We start from the raw sequence: 13,905 nt of genomic DNA on the forward strand, positions 1-13,905 counted from the left end.
TGGCTGTTTTCATAGCAACACCCCCTCGGCCTCTCACCACCCCTACCTCCCCTCCTTGCCACCTCCACACACACACTAACTCCTGCTCCCCCCCCTTCACTCCTTTGGCGCAGGCCCGTTTGCATCAGCCCCCTTCTCTCTTTGACTGACATTTTTGTTCCACAGCTCACAGGAAACAAGGGAAGAAATCAAATTTCAAAAATAACAACAACGAACAAAATCTTTTAAGCTGTTTGTTTATTTTTAAAATGTATTTTTCTTTTTTTTTTTCTTTCCCTCATGCCATAACTCTGAGGCACAGATACTGCACGAGTCAAACAGAAAACTTGTGTGATGCTCTCTTTTAGAGTAACGTTGGCTCATAGATTCATCGCTGTCCACTGCTGCTAGAAATACATTATAGGGAAAAAGATTTGCAGCGTAGCAAGAACTCATTCTTTTAAGAGGTTTTTAAAAAAAATCCATTTATTATCAGGCTAGTTTCATTTAGACTGTGCAGATCATGTTTTTCTTCATCATAATATAAAAAGTGTGTTGTTATCTGGTTTTAATTTGACTTTCGGGGCGCAGGTAAATATGTGAGATGTATCTCCACAATGGTGATGATGTGACAAACACATCCATCAAGAAGGAATTTCCTAAAAAACAAAAAAAACCAAAACATAGCATGTCATTAAGTGCATGGTTTTCTCATGTGAGATAGTAGCCATTGTTGAAGTCTCAAATTTTACTTTTTAATGAACCCTTATAAATATATAGATATATGCTTTTTTTAAATACATACATGTTTTTGTTTTTATGTATGCTACTGTCACTGTATTTTGAAATTCTGTGCAGTTATGTACCTTGGATAGCAATATAATAAATAATAAAAGAAAAACCAAAATGAGCATATAGTAGCTACAGAGATGCTAAGATTGGGGACTTCTTCAATGGTTATCTAAAGTTGTGGTTTGCCTAAATGTATGAAACGCACCCTGCATGTTATATACAGTACATAGAATTACATATATTACAATGTACATATTAAAAAATGAAAAAGGTATTTTACTCAACAACACATTTTTGCCACATTCCAAACAATTAAACATATGAGGACAAAAAAAGAGTATTTTTAAACTCTGGCATCAATTTTATAATAATTATTGATTTCATAATCAGTGGAAAACGTGTCAATTGTTTGGAGAAGAAATTAATTTTTTTTTCTTGTGTTTTAAAGTAAGTGCAGTGGTGTATATATGCAGTGAGATATAATGTGCATCTGATGTTGCATTATATTGGAAGCTCCAACCATACCGCAATACCTATATATCTGAGACCTTCTTCTTCCATTACTAAGATGTGTCCTAATCTTTTAAAATGTAACTCAGCATTTAAACAAAAAAGAAGAAGAAGTGTATCGTATGCTATTAAACTCTCAGGTGTGTTGGTGTCTATGTGCGAGCGCGCGTGCACTTCACTCTGCCCGTCTCTAACTCGGCTGTGTCCCCTCTCTCAGTGAACGACTCAAACGTTCAGTTCCTGGACCAAGATGATGATGACGACCCAGACACAGAGCTGTACCTCACTCAGCCCTTCGCCTGCGGCACTGCCTTCGCTGTCAGCGTACTCGACTCCCTGATGAGTGCGGTGAGTTCCTAAACAGACTGAAAACCCACTGTGCTTGTTTTAAATTTTACAATTTTTATTTTTGAAATTCTCCATCTGCATGCTTTAATAGCTATATTCATTACAGAGAAATGGAGAAGAGTTTCAAATAAAGTACATAAAGACTTAACTGCATGCTGTTGCTCAGGTAGAGACTGTAGATTAAGGTAGAGTTAAGACATTGCATTATGTTAATAAACCCAGATCATTTTCTTATTTTCCTTATTTACAATTAAATTGCTTTAGAGCAATAATTGTTCAGATGTACCTGTACTTACCTATAAGTTACAAGCTCTGCTGGTGTATATAATAAAAAAAAAACACATCCTGAGGTGATGTGTTGACATAAATTTAAGTAGATGCGCAGTTTTGGCATTTCAAGTAGGCAGAAGTTGGTAAATGAAATGGCACAGTACATTGATCACATATGCCTGCCAACTCCACTGACATCAGAAGAGAAATAGTTGGCATCACTCACACTAAGTGTTGACTGTTTAACTTTCAGGAGTTTTATTTTAACAAAGTAAACTAAAAGTTAGTGTAATAGTGGTGATATATGCGCAGCTATAAAGGTGCCAAAGGAATGCTGTTTTGTCATTTGTGATCACTGCGCCGGAGATAAGAAAAAAGATGAAATGGGCAGAAAACGAGCTACAGAAAAATTCTCCCTCTCCCGATGACCAAGTGTGTTGTTTCCCTTTGGTGCTGTGATGGCTTAATTCCAGCAGTTCTCTCTGCGAATAAGGGGTTAGAGGAGCGTGCGAAGCTGAGCTGTGCAGGGAGTATAGCGGGCGTCAGCTGTAGTCTGGCACTGGTCAGAGGTGAAGCCAGCTAATGGACACTGCTCATCCATCATGAGGCTCTGCAGGCCTGTCAGGGTCCCAGTGAGGGGTGCTGCCACTACGGCCCGTCTGCCTGGTGACATCGGCTGTCTTCACTCTTAGCAAAAGCAGGTTCTGATCGGCTTGAAGGACGGGAGAACCTGACACTTGCAGATCGCAGTCAAATTGTTGTTTCGAAAGTCAAAGCAGACCTTGTGGGGTGTGTAGAGGAAAGAATTATGTTTTGTGGAAGTACTAGTGTTTTATTTAATGCAATGATCCCACATGTACTATGGTTAGCAAAATGCCCTTGACCATGTAGCTCTAAAATTTGATAGATTTATGTATCTTGAATTTTATGTATATTTTAGAGCAACCTAATGCAACATTTCTCATACTGAATACTTAAAGGGCTGGTTCACCAACTAACCCCCCCCCCCCCCCAAAAAAAAAAAAGCCAAAAAAGCATATGTTTGCACTTATATCTAGTTGTATTTATTCATGTATATGGTTCCGTTTACAAAGTCAGTTTTTAAAAGAATATTTTAATGTATTCATCTTGGTGAATGGCGCATGAAAAGAAAGATTTTAAAATATCATTTTTTTAAAGCAAATATTCACTATTGCATAAAAAGATCAGCATTTTAAAAAAAATTTATATTTTATAAGAAACGGGCTCAGTGAAAAATGTCAGTGTTGAGATCTGTGGGTTATTGACAATAACAGCAAAGTGGTTTCTACAAAGATGTGTTTCTGTTGAATTTTCAAATAAATTAATTTATTATCAGAAACCTAAAGATGAATAACTTCAGTAAATAAAGTCCAAACTACCTCCAGTGAAATAACACTAGAGGTAAGGAAGAAAATATGTTTTCAATAACTAATAAGTATGGAGAGGTAGTAAGGTCTAAGCACTTTTTGCTTATGTCTGTTATAGCTCTACTGGTGACTCTAATAGCATCTGCTTATAAATATACCCTTTTTTCTCTTTCCAGACATACTTTAATGATAATATCCTCACGCTGATTCGAACGCTGGTAACAGGGGGAGCCACGCCAGAGCTGGAGGCTCTGCTGGCTGAAGAGAATGCTCTCAGAGGAGGCTACAGCACACCGCAAACTCTGGCCAACAGAGACAGGTGTCGCGTCGCCCAGCTAGCCCTCTACGACGGGCCATTTGCTGACTTAGGGGTAAGTGGATGTTTAAGTGCAGATGACACATTTTGCCACTACCCAGCAGCACACATCTGCCCACCTCTGCTGCTCCCGGGCCTTAATCTGATGTGAAGAACAGTGATCGTGCAAAGCAAGCCTTAGTGGGTGGAGAGGGAAGATCGCTTTGAAGAGAACAATGAACCAACATGGTGTTGGTTCTAATTGGTTCCAACCTTGTTTTTAACAGGTTTTCTTAATCTTGTGAACTATGAGTAATGAAGTTTTTTTTGTTTTGTTTTTTTTCTTGCATGAACTCTGGCATAATTTTACAACACTGCCAGTTTTTATTGCAGTCTCCTCTGCCAAAAGTTGCTGTTTACTGGCAAGCAAAAGACTGGTACAAAGCGCATGAATCTCACAACTTAACAATTCCATTTATTGTCCTAACCTGACTGACCTAACACACAATCATGGTTTCTTTGTTCTGTTGTTCACCAGGATGGCGGCTGCTATGGAGATTTATTCTGCAAAGCACTGAAGACATACAACATGCTGTGTTTCGGAATCTACAGATTAAGAGATGCACATCTCGGTGCACCAAGCCAATGTACAAAACGGTATGATACTTGCTTTTGCTCATTGACAAAATAAATATCTTGATGTAATAGAATGAATGATTACGCTTGTAGACTCCAGAGTACTGTTGTATACAGAGGCATTAGTATTAAACTCAGTGACTACAAGGTGTTCAGGTCTTGTGACTGCATAGCAAGCCCAAATCATCACCACTCCACCACCGTGCTTGTCAGTTCGTCGAGGTGTTTGTGTTCATATTCTGGTATCCTGCATCCCTTCCAAATGAGCCATTTTTATTCAGTCTTTTTCTAATTGTGCAGTCATGAACTTTAACATTTAAAATACTAGCCAGAGCCCGTAGAGTCTGAGATGTAGCTCTTGGGTTTTATGCAATTTTATGTCAGAGTTTCTCTAATCGTTTTCTCTGATCTTGGGGTGAATTTGCTGGGAGCTCCACTCCTGGGAAGATTGTGCTATTGTGTTAACATTTACCTGAATGCTCCAGACTGCAAACTGCCAAAACCCGTGCTTTTACAGAGTTGATCACGCTTTCTGATTTTCAGTTGCATTTGATTAGAAGCGGCTGGCTGCTACTTATTAATTTAATCCCTCTAGAAAAGGTAAGGGTGTACCTGTGGAAACTTTCTTTTTAACATGACTGTATATTCTTTTATGTTTAATTTTTAAATGTTGCAGTAAATGCTTTGCCGCTCTTTCATTGATGTATCCGAGTCTTATTGTCTGTAACATGTGTTTTCCGGCTAGGTATGTGATCACAAACCCTCCATACGAATTTGAACTGGTGCCCACCGACCTGATCTTCTGCCTAATGCAGTTCGACCACAACGCCGGCCAGTCCCGGACAAGTTTGTCCCACTCTTCCCACTCCTCCCATTCCTCCAGCAAAAAGAGCTCATCCGTGCACTCCATCCCCCCATCGAACCGGCAGAACCGCAGCAGCAAGACCCGGGAGTCCCGCGAAAAACAGAAGTACGCATACGCACATGTCCTGCAATCTGCCTGATTAGTGTTTTATACCCAACCTGTACAGTATGCTATAGGTGTGTGCGTGTGTGTGTGTTTGTGTGTGTAGACGGTGATGACACATGCACTGATGACTACTGTGTATTATGTGTTTGTGCTTTGCGTCCATGCCCTGTGTTTGTGTGTTTTGTTCATAATCATCTGCATGTGGTCTTCACTCTGACATCACTGCAGTCATAACATGGCATAAGCAAATTGGTAAACTCACTTTGTGGAGAACTGGGTTCATTTATTTGCCTCAAAGACTCGAGCCTCTTTTGTAAACAGTAAGGCCATTTGTTTGGATTAAACGGCCATTGTGGTTGGAAAGAAGATTACAGTAAAACGCCCCAACCACAACTCACATTCAATATGTCGTTTGGTCTACCTGTTGTATTTGTCTTAATAGTTAGTTGTTTTGTGTTTATCTTGTAGTATTTGTGGAGTAAGTAACTGTTATGTGTTGGATATTTGTGCACATGATCAGCACACCTGGATCATGGATGTAACGTACTGTGATTTAGCTACTGTAGCTGATATTTAATATTAAGTTGATTTGGCTTGACATTACAGATACTCATAAGATCATCCCTCATTAGCAGTGTTGATATTTTGTTAATCATGGATGCATCTGTACTGCTTTATTGCATGTCCATGTTGGTAGCCCTTTTGAGCAGGCTATTATTTCCTGTACTTTATTATTCACTTATAAGATTATTTTCAAATTTGGTGAAATATTTTTGACAATACTTGGTGTTTATTCCATATTTTCTCCCAAAAATGAGCGTAATTTTCTTTTGACTTGGGAGAATAAAGTCATTTTTGAAGCGTGACATATTCTAAAAGCATGCAGATTTGTTACAATCGTACTCCAGAGCTGTTAAGGAGTAAAGGAAAAGTCCTGAATACATCTTGAAACGTAGATGTATTATATCAACCGAATGCTGTAATGACAACATGTACGCATAAGATAGACTGGTAGCCATTTGTTAGTTGTGTATTAACTGTAAATACGCCTCACTTACAGTAGATTACTTACCTCTCTTTCTGAAGTGCAACAAGGATGAATAGAATGGGCCAAGGTATGCAAGTTAACGATTCTGCATGACTTAGCAACCTTTTTACCTGGGGTTCTGATCATAACTATGTCCTCTGTGGATATTGTTATGATGAGGGGAGTTTGTTTTATTTCTTACGTTCTTCAGACGTTAAGTAAACCATGCCTCAGTTTAAGTTTTGCTTTCATCTGGAAAGCAAAATGTCTGCTGCTGCTCCTGCCTCCCTGCCATGATCAGGACCATTTCCACACTGCATGAGGTTGAGACAACCCCTACACCCTACCACCCCACCCCACCCTGCCCCACCCTGCCCTCCCCCTCCTTTGTGCCTCTACCTCAGTTATTTATTTCATGATATGATTTTTTTTCCTCTCTCCTACAGACAAAATCATCTTCCACATTTTTTTCCCATTATCTATCATGCCTTCTTACGGTTTATTTGAACTTGAGATGGTTTGCATTGTGTGAGAGGTCTGTGTGTTTGCGCATCTTCCCTCCTATTGAATGCTATGAGACGACTGTAGCAGACTTTCAGATGTAAAATTTATCCTCTCATTTAGCACAGCAACGTATGTTATTATAACAGCATCAGCATGTACCGCAGAGCAACTACGTGTTGTAATACTGTACATACATGTACCATAGCTCACATGTAGGTCAGACTGATTCAAATCCCCCTGATGCAGCCAAATTGCTTACTTCTTCACAGAACTTTAAGAAAGTGTGTCCAGCCCTGTGCCATCGGTCACACTGCAAAAGTGGGAGGTGTGACCAATTTAGAGTTTAAATTGAAGGGGGAATATGAGTCTGTAAGTCTCCTCCTTGTAACCCTGCACGCCTGATATGGTGGTTTGAGGCGACATCACTAAGTTCACCGTATCAGCAGTAGACTCCGGAGAGAGATGGCAGACATCTTGCTTCACCTCAGGCACAATTCTACACATCAAATGTCTTTGCTGTAACACACAGCCCTGCAGCCTCAAGCTTGCTGACACACACACACACACACACACTCAAGCCCACACAAATGAATCTCTGCACATGCGGTCCTGCATGTAGACGAGCACTTTCACACATGCACACACACGCACGGATGCGTGCACAGGGTGTGCTCCACATCGCAAAGTTAAAATTTGATATTACAACTTCACCCAAAAGGAAGTGACATCTTGAATGGCATTGCAGTCGCCTGTGAAGTGCTGGGAGTGAGTTTACAAACTTCTGACAGCTGGCATACACACTTCCCTTTCCTCAGAAACACTGCTCTCATAGCCTACTTAAACATGAAGAGATTCTCTCCTAGATGACACATCCAACCCTCTCAAATCTCCTTCCTGCTCTCATGCTGACAGTGATTTTAAGAGCTCACTCTGAAATGTGACTGTTTAGGGTATGGTGCACTTTTTAAAATTATTAGCTAAACAACCAGATCACCCAAATCGCAAAAGACATATTTTCTATAATTCCACTATCGGTAAATGGTCCTACAAAAAGTTCTGGTTTTATTGCATGGTATCTATTTCTTTGATTTCTGCGACCATCCAAATACAACACAAGTGAATAGAATTTCACAGCACTAACAATTTAGAGTTTACCACAAAAGGCACATTTTCCTGTCGATATTTGAAAAGATTAATTAAATTCAGTGTTTACAAGTACAAAGTACTGGTTCAGTTGTGGATCATCCTCTGGTTCCCTGTTATTCTGTCAATCCTAATCCACTATTATTTGTTTGTTTTTCCAGAGGAGATGAGCTATTTATTTGGTTTTCGTTGGAGTAATTCAGGTTTATTGTGTGTGCTGAAAATCTGTTCAGATGCTGCACCTGAAAAGCACAGACAGTGGGACCTCTCTGGATAATAACAGTTTAATAACAGAACCCCAGTTTTACCAAACAAGAAATACCGCATCCCTGCTCAAAAGCTAGGATCTTTTACCTCTTTTCCACCGATGTAGTGCTGGTGCAGAGCCAGTCCTCTCCTTTACCTTTTGAAATCCTGCTCATTTTTTAAGTGGCTTAATGGTAGAACATGGCATAGCTTCAAGTAGCAAACGCTTGGGTAACATCCATTTGAAAAAGCTTTAATAGATGGCTGCCCCTCCCTGAGCCTGGTTCTGCCAGAAGTTTCTTCCTGTTAAAAAGGGAGTTTTTCCTTCCCACTGTTGCCAAAGTGCTTGCTCATAGGAGGTCATATTATTGTTGGATTTTTCTCTGTACAGTATATAGCGCCTTGAGGTGACTGTTGTTGTGATTTGGCGCTGTATAAAGAAAATTAAACTGAATTGAATTAATAAGTAAAATCTGCAAACTGTATCTATGATTCAGTGAGATGTTTTTGCTTCACTGATGTCAGTGGTTCCATCTTTTGTACCAGCACATTTGTGCACACATGTGCTTATGCCACTTTTTAGGAATAGTGCCACTTTTTACATGAAAAAGCAATGAACCAGTTCAAGGGGACATGCTCATCAGCTAGCAACTTGTCATTCACAAGTCAGCCCATTTCTCAGTCAGGTCCTTGCACATTGCCTTCAGTTTCACTACGTGAAGAACAGGTTTCATAAGGGGACTAATTTAACCATTGTGTTAAATCTCAGTGCTAAAATCTGTCTTTTATCAGTAGGGTTAGGGTTGGTACCTTTTATATCATCTTTTATACTATGATCATGTGGCCAACCTTTGATGAGCAAGCTGTGTAGCAGAAAAACAGAATGCAAAAATTAAAAAAGCAAAAAACAAATAACCAGTCAAATATTTTAAAAATAATTTTCGTTGGTTTCTTTTTGTTTTCTAATCTTGATTTCACGCTTAAAAAAAAAAATCATGACACAGACTTACTAAGGGCTATGTTGCATTCCCTCTTCTTTTAATACTCTAATCCTTCATTTTTCTGGGTGTGAACTGAGGAGATTCTGCTGCTTTCAAAGCAAAATGTTTCCTCATTTTTGCTTATATTGAATTTCAGCTTTTAAATAATTCATAATAATCCACTATTGTTGTTAAGGGAAATTATCAAATATTTTCAAAGGGTGATGGGACAGGCCGACAGGAAGGCCAGTTTAGTACAGATGGAGAGATGCTCTTTTGTTCCCTTCCCAACTTTTTTCTTAGCACCAGCACTTAATATTTTGTCTTTATTAATTTTAATGTAAATAATGTTTAAATGACTTGCAAATTTATGTGTATATATTATTTATAGTGTGTGTATATATTTTACACACCATATTTCTTAGAATGGTAAATGAGCCCCTGTAAAAATGTGTCAAATGTGTATTTTTGTAAATGGCAATGCATCTACATAGTTTTAATGATAATACCAAGATTTCTAAATTATTGCTATACTTTAATATTGTAAAGGCTTGATATTTAAATTCACCCAGATTTTTTTTCCTTCAATTTAAAAAAAAAAGAAAGAAATAAAAGTCCCACATTTGCTTCCACTCACACTGCCCTTGGCAATTTGTGGGTATTTATGTTGAATTTGAATCCACCCGTTCCACATCTTGAGTCTGGCTGGTCAGAGGAATACACTCATTGGAGGTTTTATACAGACTATTTCTTTGCTATAAAGAGATTCTTAAAAAATTGTCTTTATTTAGACTATTTTTTAAGAATTGACAATACAGAGTCAACTGACATTGACTCTGTATTGTGGTGACAGCAGAAATCTCTGGAATGGATGTCTCAAAATCTGGAAATAAAACCAAAACTATCCAAAAACAGGAGAAATGGTAAAAAAGGAAACAGTTTTCTGTTTTGTAATTTGGGTGAGCAGATCCTGAAATATGCTTTAGTATGTACTGTATAGCATACTAGTCTGTTCTTCTTTTTTCTTTTGTCTTATCAGTCTTCACACAATTAATTAGAAATCTGATATAACATACCCACACAAATACAAAGTCAGTTATGGACAATGCCACCATATCAACTTCAGATTGGCTCAGGTCACCAGAAACCAAACTGAAAGTGGACCTTGCGTACGACAAAGAATGCCATGCAAATCTTAATCTCACTTAAACTGAGGCAGTATGGTTGTAACTAAACCAGCATTGCATACTTTTTCTAACTAAACCCTTGTTTTCTTCCTCTCTCACGTTTTCCCATTTAGAAAAGAAATGGTTTACAGATGAACCAGAAAATGCCTACCCAAGGAACATTCAGATCAAGCCCATGAGCACTCACATGGCCAACCAAGTCAACCAATACAAATCCACTAGTAGTCTGATTCCACCAATCAGAGAAGTTGAAGATGAATGCTGAACACCAGGCTTTCTTGCTGACTCACCAGACATCTGTACGCTCTTTACGAAAGAGATTGGAAGAGATCACCAAAGGAGGGATGATGATGATGATGATGATGACAGAGGTGGTGAAGATTGACACATTTCGCCTCACTCATTCTTCTAATTGAGGGTTGGACAGGAACCCAGACTGGGAAGGGACCTCCTATGTGTATATGTTTAATGTTACTTCCATGCTCTTGGACATTTGTTTTATTTATTTATGTGTCCATAGAAATGTACATAATGACAATCAAATAAGGATTGTACAGCCCCTTCCCTCTAGCACTTTTTGGAATTATTTTGAGTTGACGGAAAAAAAAAGAAGAAGAAGAGTACTTCCTGTAATTCTTTGCAATAGTTCACCTCTTCATGTGACCAAACTCCATGGCTGAGGTGACTGGTTATTGGAGGATGAGGGTTGCAGCGATAAACTGATCATATCATCTCCCAAAGATTAACTCAGTTGCGACACATCAAACCGGCTGGGTTCATCGCCGTCATATCTCCCGTCTGCTTCTGTTCTATTTGCACTAAAACTGAACAAGTTTCTTTCCACAGAACAACTGGAAACATCAACACCCCCACCTCCCCACGCCACCTCTGAGTAAAGAGTCATTGAGGAGATGACGGAGGAAGAGCTGCTCGGCTTTGGAGGCATACTAATTTTGTTCTCAGTTTGTTACTCATCGTGTCATTGCTTTAAGCTTTTGCTGTTTCACCTTGACTCGCCGTGTTGAGTGAGATCAATCCAGCCCTGAAAACAAAAAACAAAAACAAAGGAAATCAAATATTGCAAATTGGTAATCTAAAAACTCAAGACAATGGTGCAGTGTTGGTGCATGCTGGCTGGAAGGAGAGCCCGAGTCTTCTGCTGATGTGTCAGATACCTGTGCTTGAGCCCAGTAGATATCGCGGTTAATCAGCCTGAATACATGAAAAGGATAAAAAACAACAACAACAACAAAAACCTGCTCTGTCCTTCATGCATTCAGGTTTATGTATAAACTGTGTGTATGTGTGTGTTGTATTACAGCCACTTGTCCTTCTGATGCTGCACTGTCACTCCCCACCAACACTGATTTGTATGTGGACAGCATGTTTGAAAAAAAAAAAGAGTCACAATAGACACAAACAGTAGGAGATCATAAATCACTTGGGTGTTCTAGCAAAGGCATTGAGTTGCATCCAAAACCAAACCAAAATAGCCAACTATGATTGAGCGTATCTAACATGAACAGCAGCTGCATGGCGTTATAACTGTAACAGCACTGGGATCACTCAGCAAAGTGGTGTATTGCCTGTAACATAAAGTTAATATATGAGGAAAGAAATGCCACATATTGCGTAATAGTGGGCATCAGTGGGTCCTCCTTTGATCGGAGCAACTGCCTGGCACGGGGTTGGCACAGAGGCAGTAAAGAGCTTGGATGTTCTCTGTTGCCAGCCCAGATGTCGCACACGCCAAGCTGCTGTGTTCAGTCCTCGAACACGAGGAAATGGTCAAGCATAGTTGGTGGAAATGCAACAAATGCCACAGGCATAAGGACAAGGAAGTGGAACGTGCTCGGGTGCAACATGAGTGTATTTTCTGTATGCTAACGCGCCTATATATCCAAATGAGGCTGGTGCATGGACGGAGGATTGACCCGGTAGCCTCGTACTCCAAATTGTCAACCTTGTCCAAGAAAAAAAAAGTAGTGGGATTTATACATTTCAGCATAATTATTTTATATCCATAAACATAATCAATTTGTACTTATTTTTCTAGTCAAGAGCAAAGTTAAAAGTACTTTAGGAGAAGACTGAATTGATATATTTAATTACAACTACATATCAAAAGATTTTATGTTGGACTGTCACTTTGTCACGTATACTAAAACAAATGATTATTTTTTTAATCGCCCTAGCCCCTCTCTGACAGACTGCATCACTCTGGAGCTAACATAGCTTAGACTAGCTTGCATTGTGAAAACATCTTCAGCTTGGCAGCTCAGCTCTGTTGAGTGCTTGTAGAAATAAATTTAGGCTAATCGGAAGCCTCCTTTGGTTGCACAGATGCAGTGTCTACTAAATAATGTGTCTACTACTAAGCGTCCCTTGCTGAGAACATGCATAAAGGGAAGAAAGGCGTAAAGGAGTTGTGTTTTGGGGGAGGGGGTAAATGTACTTAACTAAGGAGTGGATTAGAATGGTTAATAATGACGGGATGAATAGAAAGTTTCTCCCACTGTGTGCAGACCAGAACCGAATGACCTTTATTAGATGACTGTGACCTAAATTAGGTCCCTAGCATGGAGTAGGAGTGTGTACACTACAACAAAGTGTGCTGGTATTTTCCACAGAATATGACCGGGAGACGCTGTTTGTTTATTGCAGCGATCCTGCTCTATAGATTGTAAAGAGAACGTCATTCTGAAAATAGAAAACAATTTTGGAAAATGGAAAAGATGATACTGTGCTAAATATGTTTGTGTAAACTCAACCCATGATATAGATCACATTTCTTTCTCAATCAAAATGATCTGAGCCTCAGTGTCCGTCTATTGGGTGTGGTACAACTATGCTGAAGCCTCATACACATTGTCCTGAAGTGAACTTTTGAACTGTGATTACATCGTTGTCACACATTGTAGCAAATAGGTTTCTTTTTGGAAAAATATGTGAGTAAAATGTACGTATAATTGGGTTATTAACGCCATACTTTCTAGCCTGAACTTTAAGGAATTAATATTTGGTAACGTCGGTCGCTCATTCTACATAAAAATCGACAAACTGATTGTTCTGTTGAGAAAAAAAAAAGATGAATATGTATCTCAAAAAAATAAAAGATCTTGGTTTATTGTAGGAATGCGGAGACTATTCAAGTACTGTATGCGGCACATGGATAGGTTAGGCAGAATTTGATCAGCCATCACGAAGAGGAAAGGTAGCACCAATTCAGTAATTATCGAAAGACAGGACATCCTTCGTTTTCCTGTTTCTATTACTTTGCTTTGTAACAGGGTTTACATTCCATTTTGTCAGCTCATCATTATCTATCACAAACTGTCACAACTGCTTCTTATTTGTTTACAGAATATTTTTGAGGCACTTAAACATAGCAAAGTGGTACATGCTGCAAACCGGCATAAACTCGCAAAGTAATGCACCATTTACTTTCATTATACTTGATTACTGTGCTTTTTTTTTTTTTTTTTCTTTTAGACCTGAACCCTCATTGCACAACTCATTCAGGCTGGCATTACTCACAACACTGGACTGAGATGTCTCTCCTTCCTACATCTTTTCAGATGTTCTTTGCATTGTATACCTCTAAAGTTTTTAGAGTGTTTTTTTTTTTTT

The 13,905-nt window shown here is 39.0% G+C and overlaps 1 protein-coding gene across 25 annotated transcripts in view; it reads left to right on the forward strand.

Annotated features, from left to right (window-relative positions):
- The window catches only part of kcnma1a (potassium large conductance calcium-activated channel, subfamily M, alpha member 1a), a 150,160-nt gene extending 138,629 nt beyond the window's left edge, over nucleotides 1-11,531 (forward strand). For 20 of the 25 annotated variants that reach the window (XM_085183750.1, XM_085183751.1, XM_085183731.1 and 17 more), the window contains 6 exons: nucleotides 1,499-1,629; nucleotides 3,464-3,658; nucleotides 4,121-4,239; nucleotides 4,964-5,188; nucleotides 6,275-6,303; nucleotides 10,389-11,531. In XM_085183750.1, coding sequence (XP_085039876.1) covers nucleotides 1,499-1,629; nucleotides 3,464-3,658; nucleotides 4,121-4,239; nucleotides 4,964-5,188; nucleotides 6,275-6,303; nucleotides 10,389-10,540 — 851 coding nt within the window. In that variant the 3' untranslated portion in view covers nucleotides 10,541-11,531. The remainder of the gene's footprint in view (nucleotides 1-1,498; nucleotides 1,630-3,463; nucleotides 3,659-4,120; nucleotides 4,240-4,963; nucleotides 5,189-6,274; nucleotides 6,304-10,388) is intronic. The other 5 variants (XM_085183740.1, XM_085183746.1, XM_085183747.1 and 2 more) reach the window with 1 other exon arrangement.
- Nucleotides 11,532-13,905: the final 2,374 nt, after the last annotated feature.

Source organism: Neolamprologus multifasciatus, chromosome 13 (genome assembly GCF_963576455.1).
Source record: "Neolamprologus multifasciatus chromosome 13, fNeoMul1.2, whole genome shotgun sequence".
Lineage (NCBI taxonomy): Eukaryota > Metazoa > Chordata > Actinopteri > Cichliformes > Cichlidae > Neolamprologus > Neolamprologus multifasciatus.